At 44.4% G+C, this 27,513-nt stretch overlaps 2 protein-coding genes across 2 annotated transcripts in view; one reads left to right on the top strand and one right to left on the bottom strand.

Moving 5' to 3' along the window:
* LXN (latexin) overlaps positions 1–5,244 on the top strand; it is a 10,382-nt gene extending 5,138 nt beyond the window's left edge. Inside the window, exons 2-6 of the mRNA XM_075570571.1 lie at positions 1,791–1,853; positions 2,709–2,886; positions 3,341–3,477; positions 4,475–4,537; positions 5,083–5,244. Of these exons, the coding sequence (XP_075426686.1) occupies positions 1,791–1,853; positions 2,709–2,886; positions 3,341–3,477; positions 4,475–4,537; positions 5,083–5,175 (534 nt within the window). The 3' untranslated portion in view covers positions 5,176–5,244. The remainder of the gene's footprint in view (positions 1–1,790; positions 1,854–2,708; positions 2,887–3,340; positions 3,478–4,474; positions 4,538–5,082) is intronic.
* Positions 1–23,272, bottom strand: part of GFM1 (G elongation factor mitochondrial 1) — a 36,910-nt gene extending 13,638 nt beyond the window's left edge. Inside the window, exons 1-13 of the mRNA XM_075570561.1 lie at positions 23,116–23,272; positions 22,380–22,532; positions 21,451–21,583; positions 17,091–17,295; positions 15,708–15,824; positions 14,954–15,104; positions 14,048–14,202; positions 11,909–11,993; positions 9,830–9,967; positions 8,632–8,733; positions 8,145–8,201; positions 7,146–7,283; positions 5,269–5,351 (exon numbers count right to left, since the gene is read on the bottom strand). Of these exons, the coding sequence (XP_075426676.1) occupies positions 5,269–5,351; positions 7,146–7,283; positions 8,145–8,201; positions 8,632–8,733; positions 9,830–9,967; positions 11,909–11,993; positions 14,048–14,202; positions 14,954–15,104; positions 15,708–15,824; positions 17,091–17,295; positions 21,451–21,583; positions 22,380–22,532; positions 23,116–23,190 (1,592 nt within the window). The 5' untranslated portion in view covers positions 23,191–23,272. The remainder of the gene's footprint in view (positions 1–5,268; positions 5,352–7,145; positions 7,284–8,144; positions 8,202–8,631; positions 8,734–9,829; positions 9,968–11,908; positions 11,994–14,047; positions 14,203–14,953; positions 15,105–15,707; positions 15,825–17,090; positions 17,296–21,450; positions 21,584–22,379; positions 22,533–23,115) is intronic.
* Between the last annotated feature and the right edge of the window lie 4,241 nt (positions 23,273–27,513).

Here is a 27,513-nt window from a genome sequence, read left to right as displayed (position 1 = left end):
ACGCACACACACACACACACTGACTGATTGACGCACTGACTGACACACACACATACATACTGACGCACGCACACAACCCCTCACAGCCGCATGCACACAACCCCTCACAGCCACACGCACACATACACAGACTGACGCGCGCACACACACACACACACACTGACTGCTGCACACACACCCACTGACTGCTGCACACACACACACTGACTGCTGCACACACACACACACACTGACACACACACACACACACACACACTGACACAAACAAACACACACACACACACACACACACACACACACACACTGACACACACACACACTGACTGACGCACGCGCGCACACCCCCACACCCACGCGCGCACACACACAGACTGACGCGCGCGCGCACACACACAATGAATGGTACACACACACACACACATACACTGACACACACACACACTGACACACACACACACTGACACACACACACACTGACACTGACACACACACACACTGACACTGACACACACACACACACACACTGACACACACACACACTGACACACACACACTGACTGACACACACACACTTACTGACGCGCGCGCGCACACCCCCACACCCACACACTGACTGAATGACTGACTGACTGCCGCACGCACACACTGACTGACTGAGGCACACACACACGCACACACTGACTGTGTGTGTGTGTGCGTCAGTCAGTCTGTGTGTTTGTGTTTCTGCGTCAGACTCACTGACGCGCGCGCACACACACTGACTGACTGACGCACACACAATGACTGACGCACACACACTGCATGAAGCTGTAAAGGAGGGAGGGGGGGAACTGGATTGATGTGAATGGGGGACAAACAGAGAGAGGGGGAGGGGTGAGGAGAGAGAGAGGAGCGGGAACATTACATCCCGGGCAACGCCGGGTCTCTCAGCTAGTATAAAATAAACGTAAAGAGAGGGTGTATACCATTCAATGATGGATACAAAAAAAGGAACAACAGGACAGTCACTCTTATACTCCCAGAAAGTGAATATATATATCATTTACGTGAATCACTATCCGTATTTGAAGTGTGTGTGTATATAAATATATATATACATACAAATGAGCATACAGTAATATTTCCATTTGCTATTTGCCTTGCTATGGAGGGTTTTTGTCACTTTTTTACTCACATAACTTCACATATACATACATATATAATATATAATATATATATATATATATATATATATATATATATATATATATATATATATATATATATGCAGTGGAAGTGTATTGTGTGTATTTACCTACACACTCACTCCACATTTCAGTAACATACATATACATCTAAATAATATTCACATATACACGTTTGCTATAAATGGAATTATTACAATTTTACATTATATACACGTGCAATGAATGGAATAAACACTGTAATAAGTTTGAAATCGCCTATCCGAGCTGCTATGCATGGCTGATCCCTTTTCTCCAGCTTCCTTGAATGTACTACTGTATGAGGAAGATCATGTGACCAGATGCTAGTGCACGTTTAGAGAGAGGGAGGGCAGTGCTGACAAAGGGGTGTGCCTGGGTTTGTGACAGGCCATGAAGGGGCAGTGCCTAAGCAAATGCTTGTTAAAATAGAATACAAGAAAATTGGTCTTTCAAAGTTGTTTTTTTAAAAACAGAAAATGCTAAAAGTATTATTTCTTACTACAGAACTGATTTATTAAAAAAAACACACATGCAGGATATAGACTGAACTGCAGCTTTAAATGAGTTCTTGTCTTTCTGTTGCAGAGTATTGCAGGAGTTGGCCGTAAATACCATCTCGTATTTTCTATCAAAGATAGTTTGAATGACGTAAGTGTTCACATTTTCCGTATTTTCCGATTTACCGTGTACTCTACATATAGCCCCACGGTATTAGTTTGCCAATGTTCTGCTCTTTATATATTCACGGTACGTGTATAAATATGCATCATATACAGATGCACTGTAACTGGTTCTGGTTAAACCAGTCAAACAGCTGGACTTGCCAACAGATCCATGAGGAACAGAAAAGGGTGTGCATAGGAATAATCCGACGCACACCCCAGCGAGATCTGTAGCGCTTTCATCACGCTCAGGTTTATTTAAATTAAATACATGCAGCCAAGCGTGGCACCCTTCATAGAAACCCCTAATTTGACGGCAGATAAGAACCAGTTGACTCACGCAGTCTGCCCATTCTCCTACCTGCTGTAAGACCTCACACCCTATGATCCTAGGCTCTTTCGCACTTAGGGTCGTCTTATGTCTATCCCAAGCATGTTTAAATTCCCTTGCTGTATTCGCCCCTAACACCTGTCAGGAGCCTATTCCATGACACTATATATCTTTAAAAAAAACTGACATTTTAACCTGCATTTTAACCTACTTCTAGGTGAACTTCCATGCAGCATTTCACATGACGTACAAAGAGACGCTTTTGCCATTGGTTGGGGAATCCTACATTAACTGCTCATGAGATTCTGGCTGACCAATCGTGTAACTTTACCCATAGTGTACATCATACAGCGCTTTAACGAAAGCCTTCATATTTATGCTATCGCACTTTGCTTTCATTCTCTCTACAAAAGGGGGCTGCTGATAATTACACATTTTGCCAGCAGTGAAGTGTTTGAAGTTGGAATAAAAAAGCCGTTTGCTAATGTCCAATGTGAAATGTTCTCTCAGGGAGCTGCTGTAACCTGTACTGCAGAGGTCCTGTATCATACCAATGGCCAGAACGCTGCGCCCGAAGTGAGCTTCATACCCGACAGTTCGCTTGAAAAGGACACACAAGACCGAGACGAAGAGTTTTACAACACAATGAACAGCCTGAAAGAGCCACTGGTGGCACAAGATATTCCAGGTACGTTACAGGCATACCCCGCATTAACATACGCAATGGGACCGGAGCATGTATGTAAAGCAAAAATGTACTTAAAGTGAAGCACTACTTTTTCCCACTTATTGATGCATGTACTGTACAGCAATCGTCATATGCGTGCATAACTGATGTAAATAACGCATGTGTAACAGGCTCTATAGTTTCCCCGCTTGCACACAGCTTCGGTACAGGTAGGGAGCTGGTATTGCTGTTCAGGACGTGATGACAGGCGCATGCGTGAGCTGCCGTTTGCCTATTGGGCGATATGTCCTTACTCGCGAGTGTACTTAAAGTGAGTGTCCTTAAAGTGGGGTATGCCTGTATTTATTTGCCGGCTGGGAGCGGTAACGGAGTGTAACATTGTCTGGCACCATTCTGACTGCAGAGCATCTTGTCTTGCATATCATGTTAACACTCCCCGCATGTTTACCCCTAGATAAATTTGGCAATGTAGCACCAGAGATGATGCCCATATTACACCTGGCATTGGTTGCATGCGGTTACGTGAAGTGGCAAAACTCCACGGAAGGCACTTTGTACAGCATGGCAGTGATTCAAAGTGTCAAACAGCTGGTACGTCTCTCTCTATATCTATATCTTATACTCATTTAGGATCTGCAGATACACATTAGGCACTTTGGGGTCTAGTTATCAAAGTCTCCAGCTGGGTAACTGGGGCACACAAATAGAAACATTCCCATGAAAACCAATGGGATTTTCTCCTTCAATAAATCTGGTGCAGTATTTGCACATCCGTTTTGCAGTCTGGAGTTTTCATAAATGAACATTTTCTCAAAAAAACATTACCCCCCCCCCCCCCCCCCCCCCAGTAATTTGCTCACCAGCAACCAGACTAAATTGGTGAATGTCCTGGAGGTATATGTACTGTCGTGGAAAATAAAAAAAACTTCAGTCCACACTTTTGTTGAAAAATATTATTGCAGCAGCAGCAAGAATGCATTTAATGCAAATCAAACATTGCTGTGTGACTTAGCACAAAGGCACTGAACTATAGACTAAGTAAGCTATCTTATACCAGAAGGGGCAGGCATTCATCATTTGGAAACGTCTGCCCATATGACTTCATTGGACATTTTACCTTTCTTTATCTTGTTTTTATTGCAGTTACTTGGTAATACATTTTGCAATATATTTTAGCAGATTTAAGCAAAAAGAAATAAAACTTGTGCTAAGCTACCTCATCTTTCTCAAGGCCGACAGCTGGTACATCTCTGATACTACAAGGACACACACACACACACACACACACACACACACACACACACACACACACACACACCTTCTTATAGTTTAGAAAACAAAAGCCTGGTTATAGCTATGCATACAAATAATGTGAAAATATTATTCTTCCATAGTACCTTCTTAACCTATTTACTGATGGTAATGCAGATGACGGGCAGTGAAACGGTTAAGTGGACCTACTTGTTAATGTAAAATGATACACAAAATTTTTTTTTTTTTTAAAAAGACACAGATTGGCGATCATGACATTTCAGTAAATTCCATCTCTTTAGTTTGTACATTAAAACGGTGCTTTTTGTGTGTGTAGAAACGAGAAGATGCAGCCCTGGAATTGCACTATGTGATGCTGATCCATGAAATGGTATCACAGGTAAGTACCCAGTAATGTGGCAAGAAGAAGAAGTCGAGAGAAACCAGGAGTTATTCTCAGCTGGTGATCTCCCTGGGCTTCCCTGTGCCCAGAGTAACCGAGGCTGTGTTGTATGTGTACAGATTCTCAACATCACATCCCTCACACACATGGTTTTACCATGAAACGAGACCAAATAAAGAGCGGGGCGATCCAGAAAAGAACCAAATTAGACTTTAAGCAATAGTACATGGGAGCATACAGTACTGAAGTACTAGACCTGTGTGTGGAGACGGACACACACACAGTCTTGGGAGCCTTGGCATAAAAAGCGAAACGCAGTGGCTCCAGAAACAGTAAAAGCTGCGGCTGCCGGCAGGAAGTCTGTTCTGCCGAATGGGATCCCAACAAAGATTTCCAACTGCTGGGTATGCCATGGTCAGGATTCTACGGCTACAGCGAGTCTGACTACATCTGTGTGTGCACGAGTGTGTGTACACACACACACACACACACACACACACACACACATAATATACACAATGCTTCTTTCCCTTGTATTGCAGGAAATGATTCCCTGGCAACTAGATATTCTATGGGACCCGACGGAAGGGTTAAAAATAATACAACAAGTTCGTCTGCCACACAAAGCAACATGAAACTGGGGCAAGGAGACGTCCGACACTGCGCCTCGGAAATAAAGGAGAATAAAGCAAATGTTTACAGCACAGCGTGGATGGAGTGGTACTTACGGCACTGTTGAGGTGACCGTCTCTCTGAAGGCAACTTTAGGTTTGCCCATGACACAAGGGCAGCCATACTCCCTTTCCATTCGCTGCAAAACAAACAGTGAAGAGGTTAATTAAACTGGCTGCCACAGAGGTTATTTAATGAACAGCAAATCACTCATGTCTAATCACTCATACAATTAACCAGTGTGCCTGAGAAGCACACGGGGTCATTTCAAATGGTTGCTTAGAGCCACATATACGAAAACAGTATCAGAATGTGTGCTCTGCTTTGTCGTTCTCTGGTCTTTAGATTATTCCAACTATCAATACCAGGGTAGCCCACCATGAATTGCCTGGCAGCAAAGGGTTAACCAAAGATGATCTGTTTTTGTGTCTATTACAATAAAAACAAATCATTTTATAGAAGAGGAGCACGGATTATAGGACACAAAATAATGAGCATGTAGGATACTCTTCTGCTGTGGGAATAGCCTGCAACTAGTTGAGGTCGCCCCGATAATAGTGGTTCTCAACCTTTAAGCACGGGCACACCCTGAGGAATTACAATCTTGGGGGGACACCCCTGCTCATCAAGCCGCACGCCCACTTCATACTCACCGCTATTCTCCGCACTGCACATCCCCCACTCCCAAAGCGCACACCCTTTTTCTCAACCTCCCGCCTCTCACACAGCACACTCGCTACCTCGCTCCATCACACACTCCACATTCACAGCGGGGAGAGGCTCTGATGCACCGATCCTCTTGCTCCTCTGTGCCGGGCTGAGAGAGGAGAGCGAGGAGAGGCAGATCAGTGTCTCAGACAGCGCTGGACGCACTCGCTGAGCAGCTGGCAGACTGTGCCCTAGTAGCGCAGCACCCAGGTTGAGACACTATGGCCCTACAACAACCAGCAGGGTCACATGTGCTGCACGCAGCAATATAGCAGATTAAAAAACAACTTTCTGACAATATCCTGAGTTGATGCATAGAAAGTGTAAGACTTTCTAATCTATTTTCTTTAGTTCGGGTTCATTACAGAACATGAAGAATTACATCCCAGGGGGTTTAATGTGAAGAAATGGACATTTACTTATAGCAGAGGAAATACAAAAAAAAACCAGAACAAAGAAGGGAACCAGTAAAAGTTATAAAGATAAGATTTTAAAGAAGCAGAACTGTAATATAGTGCACAATACAAATAGGGTTACCATCAAGAAAATATAGTCATTCAGTCGTAATTACCGGTCCAACGTCAATAGTTAGGAAGCCGGTACGGTGCCATAGAAGATCTGCTTCTCAGTTATTAAGTCTCGTGGTCAATTTGTAGCCATGTGTAGAAGGCAAGAGCATTTTTGTGTGTGACACACACAGTCTTGTAATCGGGAAAGTGCTAAGGAGAAACAGCTTAAAGCATCAATACGGGTTTAATTTCAGGGGGTTTTTTATTGCAGGATTGAAGCAGGGGGTCTCTGGAGCTGAACTGTGTTAATTTCAATTCCGGGGACCCCTGCTTCCAAAGATCCTTACTTCTGTAGGTGATGCTGGTATCTCTGTGAAGTTTAAATGTCGCGGTCACACGGACCAATAGGAAGCCGCACCGGATGACGACAGCTTCCTATTGGCCTGCGTGACATTTAAACGCCGCCATTTTGTTAGGCACACAGTGCCCTGGCTGCAGAGATACCGGCACCCCCTACAGAGGAACATATCTCTGGAAGCAGGGGGTCCCCGGAGCTGAAATTAACACAGTTCAGCGCCGACAACCCCCTGCTTAAATCCTGTAACAAAGGATACATCAATGAAACTAGTATTGCTGCTTTAAGTGATAGATGTATGGAGCGTGTACAAGTATTGGAAGGCATTTGTAAGAATAAATGAAACAGGTGTTCCAGTTACCTGAGCATAGATCTCCAGGTGCAACTCTCCCATCCCAGAAACGATGGTCTCTTTACTCTCCGTCTCGTAGTGAACTCGGAAGGTCGGATCCTCTCTGGTAAAACGATTTATACCTTTTGAAAACTTCTCCAGATCATTCTGGTGGAAGTAAAAGTACACAGTAATAACGACGTGACATTATAATACAAGAAACAATGAGTTATTAAAAAGCAAGAGACCTTACAGATACAGAAAGCATAATATAATACATATGCGAAACATCATTTTACATTCCTGGACTGAGCGCAGGGGGAAATCCTCAGAAAACACGAGCGCCGCACTCCCGGGAATAATCTAAAGTGAAGAACGGGGGCAGATTAAATCACTGGCTAGGACGGCTGCCTGCGGAGGATTTTTTTTTTTACGTATAACAAAAAAAGTTTTAGTACCTGCAGGCATTACCCATTCATATTGGCCCGCTTGTACATCTCTCTCCTCACTAGGCTTGGATGGATCATTGAGTAAAGAGTCTAAAAATCAGTGGTTTTGAAACTTTTTTTTTTAGTTAAGGAAACCTATAATTATATTGTGAAATTCTGAGTAGCCCCAGCCCTCTCTAATGGGATCAGATGCATTGTAAGGAACCCCAACCCTCTCTAATAGCACGATTGAGATCAGATGCATTGTAAGGAACCCCAACCCTCTCTGAGTGTCTGAGATCAGATGCATGGTAAATTCTTCTGTATTTGGTTGACGACCTGAAAATTGCAGGGAACCCTTTAGGGATGCCCGGGGAACCAAAGGTTTCCTAGAACCCTCGTTAGAAAACACTGATCTAAACAATGCACAGGTGACAGCATGAAAATCGATACACATTTCAGTCTTTCAGGTGAACTTTCTACTGCCAAGGAGATATTCTTAACCCAAATTATGTAGCCGCATTCATTACCATGTAAACAATAACTTCAACACTAGCGCTTATTCCACACCACCCTTTCCTTTCAGCATTCATTACCGTACCTTGTTGACTGGTTTCATTGCTACAGAAATGACAGGATCGGGCACATGAATGGATTCCTGTAGTGTCACAAAATAACAGCGTCACTGCATGCAAACCAACATCTGCTGCTACAAAAACAATCGCCAATGGAGTCATACGTTTTATATTCCAAGCAGACATTGATTCAATAACCCCTTGTGTGCTGGAAGGGCTTCTTTGTTGTATTGCTGGCTCTCGGGCACTGGAGAGGTAAATTATACACGTGCTTTAATTCATACACCTAAAAGCAGGAGTGGCCAAGTCCAGGCCTCAAGTGCCACCATCAGGATAACCCTGCTTCAGCACAGGTGGCTCAGTTGCTGACTAAGCCACTGTTTGGGAATGTTTGGTATAGTGGAGGCGTTGCATTGTATAAAGGGAGCCCACTTTTTGCTCATTACCGTTGTGCATCATGTTTTTCAATACATTACTGGTAAAGACACGCATTGCCGGTGCTGTATTACTCACCATGGAGAGGTCGTCCCTGGATTTGCTGGTAAAAGTGTCCCCACTCGCACAATCTATTCCAAACAGCGCACATATGTCCCCAGCATAAACCTCGTCCACATCCTTAAGCAAGGAAGACACGGAATATATTATATAATGAGGGGTGCTCAACTCCAGTCCTCCAGCACCACCAACAGGTCAGGTTTACAAGATAACCCAGCTTCAGCATAGGTGGCTTAATCAGAGGCTCCGTCAAAGAAAGCCCCTGAGCCACCTGTGCTGAAGCAGGGATATCCTGAAAACTTGACCTGTAGAGGAGGGCTTGAGGACTGGAGTAGAGCACCTATCTTAGAGGATGAAAATACCAAAATATTGTACAACAAATATCCAGTTCCAAATACTCATTCTAAACAGCAAGAACCAATAGGAACGTAATCACTGCAGTGAACTTGTGATATTCAACAGTGATTCCGCACCTTTAAATTCTACGGAAGATCTTAAACCCTCTATTCAGAACTAAGAAAGGGAGAGTGGTTTGGAAACAGGGTTGCGGGGCTCTCCGTGGGAGCACCCCACAATTCAGAAGGTTGCCTGGGGATGGAACAAATTAAAACCGACGCTTTTCTTATTTGGAAGGAACGCAAAAGGTTCCCCTGCAGGAGGATATGCCTACTACAGCAGCCAGACTCCAGCACTAACCCGGGTACGGATAAAGGCCCTGCAAATATGTAGTATCCCCACTGCCAGCATCTCACCCTTGCTAGTTCAGTGTGTATTGAGGTACTCAGTAGTAAATTTCCCATAAAGCCCGGGCCTAAGGCGGCCATTTTCCTTTATTACCCCTATATACAAAAGGCCCCGCTCTCTTCCCTACTGATTGCCGGGGGAGAGAGTGGTGTCTCTGTAAAGTACTTACAGAGTAGGATGAAGAAGGAGCACAGCGTCCACTTCATAGTGCAAAAAAATGTAGATAGGGCAACTCCAAGAATAATGGAAAAATATTTATTGTACAAACAGCATCAACAACGGAGGTATAGGAAACGCACCAACGCGTTTCATCCGATAAGACAAGTCCTATCGGATGAAACGCGTTGGTGCGTTTCCTATACCTCCATGTGATTACCATTCTATTCATCACCCGACTGCCCAGAACGGAAGAGGAAGTCCCCTCTCTAACATTCAGGTCAGGCTCCTCCAATCAGGGCGAATAACATCATACCTTCATAACGTCAGCATGGAGACGCACCAGCCGCTGAACCCGCACTTTCTTGCCCGTCCTCGTGTTGTAAATATAGTCGCTTTTCTTCAGCTCTCCCTGGTAGACTCGGACATATGTAAGTTGACCAAAGCGACCGGCCTGCAACAGAAGACATTAGGCACGGGCAGCCAGAGGTATTAGGCACGGGCAGCCAGAGGTATTAGGCACGGGCAGCCAGAGGTATTAGGCACGGGCAGCCAGAGGTATTAGGCACGGGCAGCCAGAGGTATTAGGCACGGGCAGCCAGAGGTATTAGGCACGGGCAGCCAGAGGTATTAGGCACGGGCAGCCAGAGGTATTAGGCACGGGCAGCCAGAGGTATTAGGCACGGGCAGCCAGAGGTATTAGGCACGGGCAGCCAGAGGTATTAGGCACGGGCAGCCAGAGGTATTAGGCACGGGCAGCCAGAGGTATTAGGCACGGGCAGCCAGAGGTATTAGGCACGGGCAGCCAGAGGTATTAGGCACGGGCAGCCAGAGGTATTAGGCACGGGCAGCCAGAGGTATTAGGCACGGGCAGCCAGAGGTATTAGGCACGGGCAGCCAGAGGTATTAGGCACGGGCAGCCAGAGGTATTAGGCACGGGCAGCCAGAGGTATTAGGCACGGGCAGCCAGAGGTATTAGGCACGGGCAGCCAGAGGTATTAGGCACGGGCAGCCAGAGGTATTAGGCACGGGCAGCCAGAGGTATTAGGCACGGGCAGCCAGAGGTATTAGGCACGGGCAGCCAGAGGTATTAGGCACGGGCAGCCAGAGGTATTAGGCACGGGCAGCCAGAGGTACAGGTCAACCCCCTTATAACGCTGTGCTTGGGGTCCAAAGAATCACATCGCGTTATAAGCGGATCGCGTTAGAAATATTGTACAATTGTATGCATTGTACAATAAAGTATTTAAAATACCACTAATTGTGTTGTAAAGTGTTCATAAATCCGGAAATTGGGAGCCACGTTTGCATCACGTTATAACCGGATTCGCGTTGTAACGGATCGCGTTATAACGGGGTTGAGCTGTATTAGGCACGGGCAGCCAGAGTATTAGGCACAGGAAGCCAGAGTTGGTGTGTTATTAAGGTGGGTGATTTTCTAATTGCATTCTCAATGTATTGCTCCCAGACCACTGAAAGTACGGATAATTAGGCTGCTCCCTTCTCAAACAGCCTTGGGAAATTATGTTATCACAGTCTATATAAGTAAAGCTGCATCATAAGAGAAAAGTAGAATATGCCAAATTGCTAATGTTTTTGACAAAATTGCCATTGGTATATACCTTTACCAAAAGGGTTCAATGTGGCTCTTGTCAGTAATTATACACCAAGGCCTTCATGTAAATATTACAGGATGTGCTTGCTCAAGAAATATTAATTATTTAACGCACCGACAGGACTGAACCAAATAAATTCTTCAGGTACATTCAGATGGAGATTTTAATCTGCAGCATTACTGCCCTCGTTAGCACTGTAAGGGGTTAATTCTATAGTCACCGAAGTTGCTGATCAGGCTGTTTTCAGCCAGAATTCACCATGGATTTTAATGGAGAATCTCGTCCAAAAGCAGCCCAATCGATAGATACAGAAAAAGCCCCGAAAAGTTCTGATACCCCACACTGGCAGCAAACAGAATGACAGACTAAGCCCGCAGACATCCTCACTGCCAGAGCACATTCACGGTCTGCTCCCAGGGAACTTTAACCATGAGCACCTTAACCCTTTGCAGTTAGCGGGCCAGGATTGCGTTACTGAAGCCTGGACTCCTTTTAACATATATGTACAGGAATGTTTGGTGCGCTCACCCTGTATTGCATGCTCAGCCACATGTATGTATGTCTTTATTTATATAGCGCCATTCATGTACATAGCTCTTCACAGCACTAGTACACGTGACAATCATATAAATAACACATAATACAAACAATGGAAAGAAGTGCTTCAGACATAAAAGTGACATTTAGGAAAGGGAGTCCCTGTCCCAAAGAGCTTATGCAGACTGTATACCTATATACTGTAACACCACGTACAGTCAAACAACCGAACGATAACCTACCTCCAATTTAAATGCCAGGCCCACAAAGGGTTGAGATCCGTCCCTGACGGAGCTCATTAAAACCTTCACAGTTTCCTCTGAATTCCTAAACAAAGAGACGAGATTAGGCATGCTGCACTGGGGTATTTAAATCCATCCTCATATACACCTTATGTAGCAAGTACAAAAGGCTGAGACTAACTGCTTGTCACATGTTAAACTCCCCCAAGCAAGAGTCCTTACCTTGTTCACAAGATACACTGAATGCACAAGTACATTTTGGTAAGACAGGATAATAAAATACTCGATGCAGTAAATACGGTCGCCCACATCTTTAAAAAAGAAAATGTAACATCCCACTGGGGTTTGAAGGGCGATCAATATCCCGTATCGCAGGCTGCCAGAACAGTGTTTGTAGTTCGGGGTCGACATTTAGTATGCAAGAGACTGCCATGGCAAAGTTTTTGGTTAAGTTTGGGGGGGGTCTATAATTAGCACCGGCGAAAAGTATTAGACTTATACGAAAAAAAAAAAAAGGTTCCAAAACCCTGCAGGTCAGTTAGATCTGGGGGGCTAAACTGCGGTCCTCAAGACTTCGACTGAGCCTCTGATTGAGTCAGCGGTGCTGAAGCAGGGATATCCTGAAAACCTAACCTATTGGGAGGGGCTGGAGGACTGCAGTTGAGCCCCCCGGAGTTAGATTATGGCTCAGTACGTCCATGACATAAGACAGTTTCAGAAATGTACTAATGTAAAGTTTATGCATCTGTGCCACGGTCCCGGCACCGAAGGATTAACACTAAGGGAGGGTCCTATTCAGAAGCAGGGACCCCCACAGCTCCATCGTGGCAGGCACGGTCCCTGGCAGCGCAGACTTTTGCTTGTCCGCGGCGCTGAAGACAGTAAGGCCTTGATTATACCAGATGCCGCTGAGTGGCAGAGCGATCTGGTGACGTCATCCTCACGCTGCCGCCGAGCGGCATCTTGAACAGGCAGAGGGGACAGGACAGAAGCAGAGGAGACAGGGAGGCATGGCCGTGAGCGGGACGCCCTCATTGGCTGAACCGCTCACGTTACGCGGACGTCACCACCCAAGAACAAATTCCCGTCTCCTCTCCACCTCCTGCCCTGCAGTTCCAGCCGGCGCGCACGTCGCGCGAGGTATGTTTACCTCAATTGGACCAATGCATTTTGTTTTTGCGAAATGCGACGCCGCCAGCATTTTTTTAGTACAATCACGGCCTACGGCTGCACATATAGTGCCGGCACGGCAAAACAAATGTATTGCCGCCGTCGTGCGCTTATAGTAGAAGTGACGCGACGGACCGACGGCTTGGTCGCGATCGCTGGAAGTCATCTCAATTTGATTTTTCCAGCAACCGCAGCGTGACGTCACCGGTGACGGCACTAAGCGCAGCCGACAGCAACGCTGATAGTGCTGGCGAAGTCAGGCTACGGTCCCTGGAAAAATCAAATTCAGATGACTTCCAGCGATCGCGACCAAGCCGTCGCTCCGCGCTTACTATAAGCGCACGCGACGGCGGCAATGCATTTGTTTTGACGAGACGTCGCTGTCACTATAAGTACAGCCCATGGCCGTGCTATAGTGCCGGCGACGCGACCGATGATCACCCGTCGCCATTGCGAAAGTTATATTTTAAGTTTAGGCGACGTCGCTGGCTACAAGGCCCGTGACGTCACAAAAGGGGGAGGGCAGAGGCACGGGGAAGCTGATTGGCCGCAAGGGGAGACCAAAAAACAAATATCAGACTAGCAGATTTTTGGTAGCACTGTCGCTCCGTCGCAGCTGCGTGCACTATAAGCGGCGACAATGCATTTGTTTTGATGCGATGGTCGCGTCGCCGCCACTATAAGCGCAGCCTTCGTGCTACATCTGTAGTGACTGCTGCACTGATTGGGATCGGGCTCCCTCTGGTGGTCGCATCGAAAATGCACACATACGGCCGACCACTGAAGAGAGGTTTTATTGAATAGGTTTTCATTCATGAGCCTGATTTAAATATTCTGTGAAATAGTCTTCCCCGTGCTGGAGAAGCGTTTAGCCCCCATTCATTTGAATAGAGCTACGAGTCTCCTTGACATGCAGAAGCCTCCCCACATCATATTGAATAGGGGGCCTGTGTATTCATGAACACTTACTCTCGGTTGAGCAGAGCATAGTTTGGGACTTCTGATGGGTTTGGGAGGTATTCTAGAACAGCATCTAGCATGGGCTGGACTCCTTTGTTCTTCAATGCACTTCCCACCAGAACCGGTGTAAACAACCTCTTCAGAGTGGCTCTCCTGATGGCAAGCTAAAGAAACAGAGTTTGGTTCATGAAGATGAAGGCAAGGGAGGAGTGAAGGATGGCAAACAGGAGACCAAGTCACATAATGCTCTACAAAAAGCACAGAGACTTCATTTCACGGCTCCCCTACTCTGCTCATTTCCCATCTGCTGTAAAACCTCAGACCCTATTTGAGCCTTCGCTTTATTACAGGTTTAGGATCCCTTTATGCCTATGCAAAAAAATTCCTTACAGTAAAACCCTCCATTGAGAGGCGCTTTCACTAACCCAACCCCCTTTCCATGAGATACTTCCTCCCCTATCCCCCAAACCGGACGCCAGCTCCAGGGCAGAGCACGACCTCTTGTTCCATCACATCTCTCTCTGAAGTATGGATTCCTATTCTACTTGGTTGCAACCCTTTATGCATTTAAAAATTCCAATTATATCCCCCCCTCTCTCCCCTATCCTCTGTGCTGTACATATTAATGTCCCTTGGTAAGGATTATCCTGTGATGGAGATTTCCAACAAGCTACAACATTACAGAAGGCGAGTTTATATTCTGGACCATAACCATCTTGAGTCACTACAGCTCCCCCCATGTCTAAGGGACCAGACAGATTGTTAGCTTCTTGATGTTGGAATACACAGGTTCTTGTTCTGTTATGGCTATACAACATTTATTATTACCGTCAGTGCTGCTTATTGCTGGTTTGCAAATATGACATAAATGTGGTTTGATGGAATAAGGACCAACATCGAGTTCTTCGCTCTCACCTTGAGGTCAGGTGTTGTAGGGATCTTCTCTTCCAGGAACATCTCCCCTAGGAGTTCGTCAGAATTAGCAACACTTTCTATCAGTTCCTGACGTCTGTCCGCTGCCTCTGCCCTGAACTCAGCAGGGATTTCCTCGTACCGCACCGACTGCCTGAAAGAAGCACAGATAAAGTACTCTGCGCCTCAGAATATCGGAGCCTGCAACGCATTGCAGAGGCAGAAACTTCAGACATCTATAGAACGCATCAGAGAACTTTTAACATGTAGACTAGTGATGTACCGGGTACTCGGAAATTACCCAGACCCGGCAGCAGGGGGCTGGAACCGGCGCCGGGTATTTTCAGAGCAGCTGAAGGCGTAAAGACTTACCTGCAGCCGGCGGCGGCGGGTGAGGAAGACCGCGGCGACATCGTGGAGCAGCAGACATTATCCTCCTCCTGGGAGGAGCCGACTGTCCAACAGGAACGCTCCTGCTCCAGTCACGTGGTTCCTCGGCATCAGCTATGCTGTGTTCTGCTGCTCTCACCGGCTCAACAAGGATGTCTTCTGCTGCCACCGCCACCAGGATGTCTGCTGCTGCTCCCACGATGTCACCGCGGTCCTCCTCATCCTCCGCAGCGGTCTTCCTCCGCTTCCAGCTGCAGGTAGGTCTACCTGCAGATAATTCTGCAGATACGCGGGCCGGCAAAATGTCTCATTTTGCCTGGGTAACCGGTATAATTTAGGACTCTGTACAACACTAATGTAGACTTACCCGAATTCACCGTCAAAATAAATAGCGCGTTCATCCACAAGGTCGATGATTCCTTTAAAGTTGCTCTCAAGTCCCATAGGAATCTGAACAAAGGCTGCATTGTGGTTTAACTTGGATCTGGGGGGAAATGCAGGGACACAGGTGTTGAGACTCCTACAGTATTAATGAAGCCGTGTCATAGGATCCGGTAACTTGTGATATAGGCAGAGTAGCTGGCACTATTGGCTGTTAGCAACATCAGCTCCCTGAACGTCTGTTCCAACTGGTGAGTTAGAGGTACAATCCTCTAAACAGCAGCCCTCAGGTTCTTTTAAACGGCAGTCCAAGCAATATCCTATGTGTGTTTTTTTTATTAATAAAATCAGTTCTGTACTATGAGAAAATACTTGTAGTATTTAAAAAAAAATATTCTGAATGACATTTTAATGTATTATAATGTAACAAGCATTGTTTCTATAGCAACCATTTACAAAGTCACATCCCTTTCCTCTTCTGAAACAGGCTCTGACACACCTTTTTGAGCCCTGCCCTCTCTCTAGCAGTGCACCAATAATATTGTGTGCCTGCCTGGTCACATGATCTTTCCCACAGAACTTTGCATCTTTGGTCCTCTTCTGCTGACGGACATTTAGTGAACCCCCGAACTGAACCTTCACCGATCGATCACAGGAGAATGGATCAATCTGCAACTTAGCTAATCACTTGTGCGGATTGTATTGATGCACTTATTAAAGGGGGGGAAATAAATAAAAACGGCAGCTTTGACTGCTGCTTTAATGCCACCTACTGGTTTAAATGTAAGGGAGCTGGGACATATCACAGGTCTGTATACCACAGGAAGGGAAAACAGTCCAGAAATACTCTATCAAGGTACAGGAGATACCTGCCACAGACCTTAGATGCTGTAACGCTATTAACGGACCATTGAGGGTTATTCATAGTTCGCACATAACATTTTCAGAAAGAATATTTTCATTCAGAGACAGACGTGTGCAGAAAGAGCAGGCACAGCCTACCCTGGGATGATGCCATGTTGGTTCATAAACACCTTTACTATCTTTAAGGCAGGAGTGGCCAACACCAGTCCTCAAGGGCCACCAACAGGTCAGGTTTTCAGGATATCCCAGCTTCAGCACAGGTGGCTCAATTACTGGCTAAGTCAAAGACTGAGCCACCTGTGCTGAAGCTGGGATATCCTGAAAACCTGACCCGTTGGTGGCCCTTGAGGACTGGTGTTGGCCACCCTTGGTTTAAAAAAAGCTTAGTTGAGCTACTTCAGCATTGAAAGAGTTACAAGATACCTCCAGCTGCAGAGCATTCTAGTGGTCTCCTATACAAGTGCAGCTACAATCCGCCTGCACAGGCGGCCTGCAGTACAGTTACCTCAGCTGCTGAACAGCCCTGGCGGGATTAGAGCCCTGTCGGTCCAACTTGTTGATGAAGGTTAGGAAGGGGACACTGTAACGCTTCATTTGCCTGTTCACAGTCATGGTCTGGCACTGAACCCCACCGACTGAACACAGGACAAGCACCGCACCATCCAGGACTCTCAGTGCTCGCTCCACTTCGATGGTGAAATCCACATGTCCTGAATGTTTATACAGAGACAGATACTAACATTGAAGTGCAAATAGGAAAAACACCTGTTACATAATAGGATACCAACACAACACACATTTATTCTGAACGAAAAATTAGTCTCTAATGCATAGTGTAAAATAAAGAATTTACACTAGATCCCTCACAACTGCACGTGTGTGTGTGTGTGTGTGTGTGTAGAAGTGTGTGTGTGTAGAAGTGTGTGTGTGTGTGTGTGTAGAAGTGTGTGTGTGTGTGTGTAGAAGTGTGTGTGTGTGTGTGTAGAAGTGTGTGTGTGTGTAGAAGTGTGTGTGTGTGTGTGTAGAAGTGTGTGTGTGTGTAGAAGTGTGTGTGTGTGTGTGTAGAAGTGTGTGTGTGTGTGTGTGTAGAAGTGTGTGTGTGTGTGTGTGTAGAAGTGTGTGTGTGTGTGTAGAAGTGTGTGTGTGTGTGTGTAGAAGTGTGTGTGTGTGTGTGTGTAGAAGTGTGTGTGTGTGTGTGTGTAGAAGTGTGTGTAGAAGTGTGTGTGTGTGTGTGTAGAAGTGTGTGTGTGTGTGTAGAAGTGTGTGTGTGTGTGTAGAAGTGTGTGTGTGTGTGTAGAAGTGTGTGTGTGTGTGTAGAAGTGTGTGTGTGTGTGTGTAGAAGTGTGTGTGTGTGTGTGTGTAGAAGTGTGTGTGTGTGTGTGTGTGTGTGTGTGTGTGTGTGTGTGTGTGTGTGTGTGTGTAGAAGTGTGTGTGTGTGTAGAAGTGTGTGTGTGTGTGTAGAAGTGTGTGTGTGTGTGTGTAGAAGTGTGTGTGTGTGTGTGTGTAGAAGTGTGTGTGTGTGTGTGTGTGTAGAAGTGTGTGTGTGTGTGTGTAGAAGTGTGTGTGTGTGTGTAGAAGTGTGTGTGTGTGTGTAGAAGTGTGTGTAGAAGTGTGTGTGTGTGTGTGTAGAAGTGTGTGTGTGTGTGTAGAAGTGTGTGTGTGTGTGTAGAAGTGTGTGTGTGTGTGTAGAAGTGTGTGTGTGTGTGTAGAAGTGTGTGTGTGTGTGTAGAAGTGTGTGTGTGTGTGTAGAAGTGTGTGTGTGTGTGTAGAAGTGTGTGTGTGTAGAAGTGTGTGTGTGTGTGTGTGTAGAAGTGTGTGTGTGTGTGTGTAGAAGTGTGTGTGTGTGTGTGTGTAGAAGTGTGTGTGTGTGTGTGTGTAGAAGTGTGTGTGTGTGTGTGTGTGTGTAGAAGTGTGTGTGTGTGTGTGTGTGTGTGTAGAAGTGTGTGTGTGTGTAGAAGTGTGTGTGTGTGTGTGTGTGTGTGTGTGTGTGTGTGTGTGTGTGTGTGTGTGTGTGTGTGTGTGTAGAAGTGTGTGTGTGTGTGTGTGTGTGTGTGTGTGTGTGTGTGTGTGTGTGTGTGTGTGTGTGTGTAGAAGTGTGTGTGTGTGTGTAGAAGTGTGTGTGTGTGTGTGTGTGTAGAAGTGTGTGTGTGTGTGTGTGTGTGTGTAGAAGTGTGTGTGTGTGTGTAGAAGTGTGTGTGTGTGTGTGTAGAAGTGTGTGTGTGTGTGTAGAAGTGTGTGTGTGTGTGTAGAAGTGTGTGTGTGTGTGTGTGTGTAGAAGTGTGTGTGTGTGTGTAGAAGTGTGTGTGTGTGTGTAGAAGTGTGTGTGTGTGTGTGTGTAGAAGTGTGTGTGTGTGTGTGTGTGTGTAGAAGTGTGTGTGTGTGTGTAGAAGTGTGTGTAGAAGTGTGTGTAGAAGTGTGTGTAGAAGTGTGTGTGTGTGTGTGTGTGTGTGTGTGTGTGTGTGTGTGTGTGTGTGTGTGTGTGTGTGTGTGTGTGTGTGTGTGTGTGTGTGTGTGTTATTCAGACTTAGTAAGTCATAGAATCTCAATATTCATGATGTAATAACTTGATAAGGAATGAAGCCAAGTTAGCAGTGTTCCAGGAAATACCAACTGACAAGAGTACTAAAACATCTATCACTTTCTATGAAAAACAATAACATTTTATTAATGATGCTACTGAACAGCGACGCATGCGAGAATAATATATACAGTGAATCATAAGAAGCCCCAGGATAGGCGACACATGAATGTAACACAATTGGATAACCTGAACTCAGGTGAGTATAATGCCAATAGAGGTCTCTAAATATCACTGATGGGGTACCCAGGGATATATCCACATTTAAACAGAAAGGATTAAACAACACACTAGGTCAATTCACAGAGCTGTTAAAGTATGTGTCAAATAAACAAGTTTACAGTTTGCAACATCTCTTCTCAGAAATTGATGGAGTAGGGTGGTTACAAACCCATAAATCTCTGATAGAAATCAGGTCATCGATACATGGCAGATACTACTGTAGTTGTCTCAAGTGTGGATAAAGTCACGTATGCAGTAAATTGTTACACAGACTGACTATAGCTACAATACCACAGTATTAGGCTGCGCTTATAGTGTCTTGCGATGGCGACGCAACGACGCTCCAAAACAAAATCAATAGACTCCGTCGCCAGCGCTTATAGTAAGCGCGACAGAGCGTCTAAAAATTTGGAAGCCGGGTGAATTTGATTTTTTTTTTTAGAGACAGTCGTAGTGACTGTCTCTAAACCAAATTGCACGGCCCGCCCCCTTTAGTGACGTCACTTGCGACCGTCGCTAAAAAAGAAATTATAACTGTCGCTGGTGGTGATGTCAATCGGTCGCGTCGCCAGCACTATAAGAGCGGCCTTCGTATAATAAAGTATCTAGGTTAGCCATAATATTCAACCGACAGATTAGCATATTAATTTAAAGTGGGAACCTGATAAAGTACCCGAATACAAGTAGTACCATACAACTACAGCCGTTGGTATGGTAGGTATAAGGTAGGTATAACATAAGCCCTTTAATAATATAAGATACATAGAAAAGAGTTGTCGCTTTTGCCATAAATCATCGCTATACAACTGTCTCAGTATTAGTTGCTGCACGCTGCAAGCCGCTTCCGTGCATGCGTCGCCTCCCGCATTGACACCACTGTTGTGGCGTCACTCGAGATCCGACAACCGTTTCATGTGCTACCGCACACTTCAGGGGAGGAGGGGCTAAGGTATGCAACAACGGTGTTGACTAAAATACTCTTTCCCCAGGTTTTGATTTCCCTACACCAATCCTCAGAGTCGAGGTGGTGTGCGTCCACGCTGCATTGCGGACAGCCGATTGGCAGACTAGTTTAGATATATGAATATTCTAATTACTAAAGCATCTCTTGGCCACGTAAGCTGGCAGTATCCATTCTTCGTAAGAACTATACATTATCCTCTTGTACAAAATGGACAACTGACCCTATAGTTGAGCTACCTTTGTAAGTCAGAATAGGAGGGGTGAGCGTTATAGATATTGATCATCTATCTGTTATTCCAATAGACTGAGCGGTCGGTCGGTCATTTACAGTGGTTTAACAAAAAACGAGTCTCACATAAAATAAAAAAAAGTCAATGTGGCAAAGCAGAGACATGGTGAGTTATCTTAACACTGAGCAGTTTCTTCTGGGGACGTGTTTACTGTATGGTTAATCTTCTGTAGAAATCACCATAAAAAAAGTATTGTTAAAAGCATTAAAAAAGGTGCACGTTACTTAGTCTGCATTCCAACACGCAGTCCAAGGACATTAAATTATTACCACACGAATCCCCCTCTCAACCAGTCCAATATTCTCCATTAAAGAAATGCTCCACACCACATAGCGAGAAAGGTCATTTCAGTGACAAAATTGACATAGCCGCCATAAAATAAAGAAAATAAACAGCTATTGACATCCCGATTTGGGACGGAAAGACGTCTAAACAAAACTGTACGCTCTCCCTTCTCCAGACTCCACTCCCTACTCTCTCTCTCTTGTAAACAGATGGATATTTAACCAAATAATACAAATGATAGATGTTTATTACTCAAGGTTCATGTATGCATATCACACTTTATGATTATTTTGTCAACATTTGCTCCCCCCCCCCTTTTTCTGGATCCCCTCTCCCCACACCAGTAAATGTTGGGGGGGGGGGGAGGGGAAGGGGGATTCCTACACCTTCAAATCTATATCTACACAACTTGTGAATGTACCCAAGATGGAGAGGAAGATAAATAAGGTGGTTTTACACTGACCCACACAAACCTCTTGTTTGGGGGACAATCACAATACTTTCATGTGAGCTGCAGTTTACTGTACCTGGTGTATCAATGATGTTGATGTTTGTGTTTCTCCACATGGTGAAGGTAGCTGCAGACTGGATTGTGATGCCTCTTTGTCGCTCCAATTCCATCGAATCCATAACAGCCCCAACACCATCCTTACCTTTCACCTGAAACAGTACAAGAATGTATTACTGAGTGACTGCAAGTTTTACATAGAGCCTGTGTGGAGCATCTGAGTATCTTGCGGCTGTCTTGGCAATAAAGTTTGGCTAACACAAAAGGTGGTATATGGGCAGCAGATAGTTGCAATGAAGTCAAAAAGCCATGTGACTTTAACAAACATTCAATTGTACAGTGGTGCCGTTAGTGTTATATTTATTTTAAAAAAAAAGGGGGAACCCAAACAAACCATTTAGTTTTAACTTACAAATGGTAAGAAAACAAAGAACTAAAAACATCAATTGATGTAGCTACATCTGGATACATTTCTGTGAATTTTTTCAGGTAACAAATATTTGAAACCTATAAACAGGGTATGAAAGGGTTACACAACCGTTTTGATTAAATTAGAAGTATCTAACGCTATGTAAAGCATGATCTCTTAAACAACTGGTGGGGAAAAAAACCATAACATGGGGAAGATGTAGAACCCAAAGCCGCTTTGGCACTTAGCAGCAGCAACAGTTGGGACACAATGATTTAGAGACCTCGGACTTTGAAAAAAATTGTCCTCTTTAACACACATGCCTCATCCAGGTATTGCATGACACTTTTTAAAGTAGGTCCTCGCTAATTCATTGCACATTATCTAAAACGCTATATATTGCTAGTGGTGTGTAATTTCAACTAATTATCTGCAGAGCCTTGAAGGAATAGGATCAACATACGCATAGTTTGACAGAAAATGACTGGCCATTTCCTCTAGGTAGTCAGCAGGTTATTGCTCGGCCTTACATACTTTACCTCGTGCATCTGTGCTATTCTTCCAGTGTAATAAAGCACACGTTCTGTTAGGGTGGTTTTGCCTGAATCGATGTGGGCCGATATCCCGATGTTCCGTATCCTTTCATTTGGAACGATGCCAGAGGAACAACTTCTACAGATGTTCAGAAGGAGCTGAAACAGAAGAGAGCGGTCACTTGAGCCACTTTTTCCACGTGTTCATGTTGGAAACAATTCTGCCTGAATGATCAATTGTTTCATATCAGAGTTTCATAGCTACAGGACAGTCCATAAGTTAAAGTTACTATTGGGTCATCTGACTTAATTCCCGCAACAACTTCTCAACAAAAACAGACATGTTGGCGGCTACTAAAGTCCAGTTCTGATTGGGATATTACAAACGCACATTAGTCCTTGAAATATTGAACCAAAACAAATTGTTAAACTGCTAACAGACAACTCCTGCTCAATTACATTTAACAAGGCTTAAAAAAATAAATATAGTCCAATTTATAATTGATTCACCTGTCAAATAACACACACCTGTGCCTCACACACTACATCTAGCAGGTGGTTTGTAACCCACCCCCGCAATCCACACGTGCGATATATAATGTGACATCTCTAGTCTGTGTAATCACATCACGCACACAGGGTTTGTACCCTCAGTAATACCACACACACTCCCAGAAAAAAAATGATTGATATAAGATGCAATTGAAGGGTTAATGGCAGCCCCTGTAAGAGCTCCTCTCACCTGCTTCCTCTGTGCCTGTCCGGTGCACGGGAGGAGCCGGGGCCCTAGCACAGAGGCCGCTCGCAGGAGCCGCATAATAATACTGGTTACACTCTGGCTGTGAAAGTCACGCCGGTCTCTCTGCAGGGAGACTTCCGGGAGTCACGGAAGCCGGCTGAGGTCAAAACAGCCGCTACACTTCCGGCACTTGGAACGCATTTCTTTTCCGGCACTTGGAACACACGTCACTTCTAGCACTTGGAACTGATTTCCAGTACTGCGGCTCACCGCCGCTTGGTTTAACCCTTTCGCCAGTAGCAGGGCTGTTTTGACGTCACTTGGACGATTTTATATAAGCCTTGGAATTTAAAGACACTTATTTTGATTTCCATTAAGAATGTGATTTTTTTTTTGCCCTAAACAAAGATGGCCAAATCTTTCAGTCACCTTGACATTAGCAGTGATTTCAGGCATAGAGCATTGTGATTCCTGCTTGGTTACTGTATCAGACAAACTGATAGATTAATACATTTGTCTAGGTTGATTCATCAGACATTTTTTGGGCGGGTGCATGTAGTATATATTTTAATACACCTATGGAGTAATCCATGTAATATCCTACATGTGATTATTATTAGTATTATTTAATAAATCAGTTCTGTAGTATTAGATAATATTCGGTACAAAAAAAAAATAATTAAACTCTAAATGCCATTTTTTAATGAGACTTAATATACTGAGCATTCTTTGAATTCTATAGAAGGTTTCAGCACGTCCCACAATCTTTGCACACTTTCCTGTGTGTGATAATTTGTTGCCAATGTTCCCAGCAGTTTGAGCTGCAAACTGTAACAATAGATAATGGAAAAACACATTATGCAGCTGCTGAGTTACACTAATTGAAGGATTGATTGAAACTGAAAGGCCGCCATTTAGTGAACCCTGGGAAGCAGGATCTTTGCTGATTGACCATGGAAGAACTAAATTGATCGGTAGCTTAGACAATTCGTTTTCAAGAAAGGTAATCGAAAGTGGCATTTTTTAAAACAAAACTAATATATATATATTTTTTTTATAGTACCGCTTGGACTGCCTCTTTAACCCAGGCGGTGCTGAAAAGCTGTGTAATACGGCAGGCATAAACTTATAGGGGGGTCCATGTTAAAATGGACAAGAAGTAAAAGGGGACACTGTACTCCACTGTGCCAATCAATGGGTACAGGGTGGGTATAGTGGTCCCGGGGTTGGTTAGGTTTGGCCTCCCGGGTTTGTAGTGGGGGGAGGTTAACCCCTTAATTACTATAATGGTTATTAACCGCTAAGATGATTAAGGGGCTAGGGGCCATTAGATTGTATTTTTTCTTGTATTCTTGCTGGCATCAGAGGACATGGACCTGCAGCATGCTGATGAAGACTCCCTTCAGGATGGCAGGGGTAAGGTCAACGTTTTATTTACTTTATTTATGCTGGCTGGCTAATGTTTTAATTTATAATGTGCAAATGAGCTATTATCCATATCTGGATAATAGTTATTTTGCCCATTAATGTACTGTATGTTTTGTGGGGGTTTTTTTTGGGGGGGGGGGGGGAAGGAGGTGGGTGTTAGGGTTGTTGTGTTGATTATTGTTTCTCAGTGGTAGAGGTATTGGGTGAAGGTGGTAGTAGCCCCAAAGGTGGGTGTTTAGGCCTACCGGGGGGTAGCGGGACTGGATTTCCCCTTCATTACCATAGCAGTTCCCACGCTATGGTAGTAGTGAAGGGGTTAACTCCTCTCGCAATCTTCCAGGCAGGCCTAACCACCCACCCTGGGAGTACTACCCCTTCATCCACCCAAGAAACAGGCTATTGATGTTTAACCCCTTCATTGCCTTAGCGGCTACAGTAAAGAAGCGGTTTTAATATTAAAAATGTATACTAGTGTAGATGAGCAGGGGTTCTGCTCATCTACACTAGTAATACTTATTTTTAATTAAAAAAACATTAATTTCGGGCGAGATTTATGCAGGGAGAGGTGGCTCTCTCTGTGCAGCTAAAACAAATCGCCGGATTTGGCCTTTTGAGAGAGGTGATCATCACGTCGCCGATTACTCGCCAGTTTTGGGAATTTTGCTATAACTGGTAATTGAGGCTTTCTGAATACCTTGATAGCAACGCTCAAAAAACTGGCGGATTAAACTGCAGGGTGATTTATTTTTTATTTTTATGAAGGCTACTAACATAGGCCCTGCAGTCTGTAAGGTTTATAGATAGATTGATAATAGATGGCTACATAGAGTCATTGAGAAGCGAATAGATGCAGAAAAATCAGTAGAGAAAATCATGACACAATGAAGTGGAGCTGGAGTTGTCCAGAGAGGCTTCATGCGTACCTGCCATCACCGAGGGGCACCTGTCAGCGAGAATCTGCCAGTAAAGGATCCAGAACTTCTTCATTCATTAGTGGATTAAAGTCTAACTGAGCCTAATTGAACTGCAGCCATCACTAGACTTCCATAGACAACTACTTTCTTACAAAATTGCATTAGGCAGAGGAAGTTTCTAAGCAGCACCACAAAGAAGTGTATGATTACAATTGGTAAAAAGAGACATTTTTTTTTAACCTAAGTCCTGGCGATGTGAAATAATACACTTCATTAACTGCAGAGTTAAATAGTAATTGAGACACTGCTTCTTAACCATTGGTTACCATAATCATTTAGTGAAGAACTGCATACACTAGTGAGAATACCATCAAGTTATAAACGAATTCCCAAATTCATTAAGCGTCACTACATGTTAACGCACGCGAGTGGGCATTAAAGCAGCAATACGTTTTTTTCCTTTTATTTGTGGAGCACGTGGCAATGTATAATTGTACATTCTTACCTAAGCTGGCAATCGTTTGGTGATCCTGTTATACATTTGTAAAAATCCTGATTGTGTGACTAAGGCTGCGCTTATACAGACGGCTGACGTCACCCGTCGCCATTGCGATGAGTTGTATTTGAAGTTTAGGCGACGTCGCTGGATGACGTCATAAAAGGGGAAGGCAGGGGGACGGAGAAGCTCTCCGATTGGCCGCAAGGGGAGACCGTCGCCGAAAAAATAAAATATCAGTGACTACCAGATTTCTGGTAGCACTGTTGCTCCGTTGCCCGCACTATAAGTGCCGGCGACAGCGATGTCGCGTTGCCGTCACTATAAGCGCAGCCTAACACAGACTGCTTCAGTCAGTGTAACTCAGCAGCTACAATGTAGCCTTCTGTTACTTATGCTGCGCTTATAGTGCCTTGCGACGGCGATGCGACGTCGCTCCAAAACAAATGAATTGACTCTGTCGCAAGCGCTTATAGCAAGTGCGACGGCGATGGAGCGACAGAGCGTCTAAAAATTTTGAAGCCGGGTAAATTTTATTTTTTACAGACAGTCGCCACATGTGACTGTCTCTAAACCAATCAAATTGCGCGGCCCGCCCCTTTTAGTGACGTCACTGGCCTTGTCGCCAGCGACGTCGCTAAAAGTAAAACTACAACTTTCGCGGGTGGCGACAGATGACGTCATCGGTCAACGTCACTATAAGCGCGGCCTAAGGTAACATTATCTATTGTTACAGTTTGCAGCTCAAACTGCTGGGAAATTTAGCAACAAATTATCACACACAGGAAAGTGTTACAAAGTGTTTGCACTGCTGGGGAAGAGTGCTATACCTGATATAGAAATCAAAGGATATTCAGTATATTAAAACTCATTAAAAAAAATAGTATCCAACTCTTAATGCCATTTTTAAATGCAGTAAGTATCTAATACTACAGAACTGATTTGTATTTAAAAAATAAATAAAAATAAAAACACATGTAGGATATTGCTTGGATTGCCTCTTTAAAACCCTTTTTCTGACGCCTCCAACATTGTAGTTAAAACGCCAATGGATATTGTGACCTTAACAGACATGGCAACTAATTTATTCAGTGCAGAAAAAACAAAGTGGGAGCAAAATGAAACGTGGAAATATTACTGTACACACCGGCCCTTTGTTTGATGACAGAGAGCTACAAAAATTGACTCAATTCTGCAGTGGTTCAATAACCTTGCACTGCTGGGCAGGTAGGCTAAAACCAGCTATAGAGATAGATGCTTTAAAACTCATTAAACATAGCATTAAGAGTTGAATAATAATAAAAAAAAGTTGTATTATCCAATACTACAGAACTGATTAAAAAAATTAAAAAAACATACAAGATTTGACGCTTTGCTGCTTTAACTCCTATTGCATTGAATGGGAGCTCGCTGAATTACCCACAACTCACTCTGAAATTATTTCTTCATTGATTGTTGACCTAGCTTTAAACCAAACCGTGTTTTGGGGATATTGATTCCGGTGCAATAATATATATATTTGTATACGTTCTGGTGTCTGATTCTTGGGGTCTGGCTCCTGCC

This window comes from Ascaphus truei, chromosome 14 (assembly GCF_040206685.1).
Source record: "Ascaphus truei isolate aAscTru1 chromosome 14, aAscTru1.hap1, whole genome shotgun sequence".
NCBI classification, from domain to species: Eukaryota; Metazoa; Chordata; class Amphibia; order Anura; family Ascaphidae; genus Ascaphus; species Ascaphus truei.
The sequence above is the reverse complement of the archived record's forward strand: the minus strand, read 5'-3'. Positions and strand labels throughout refer to the sequence as shown.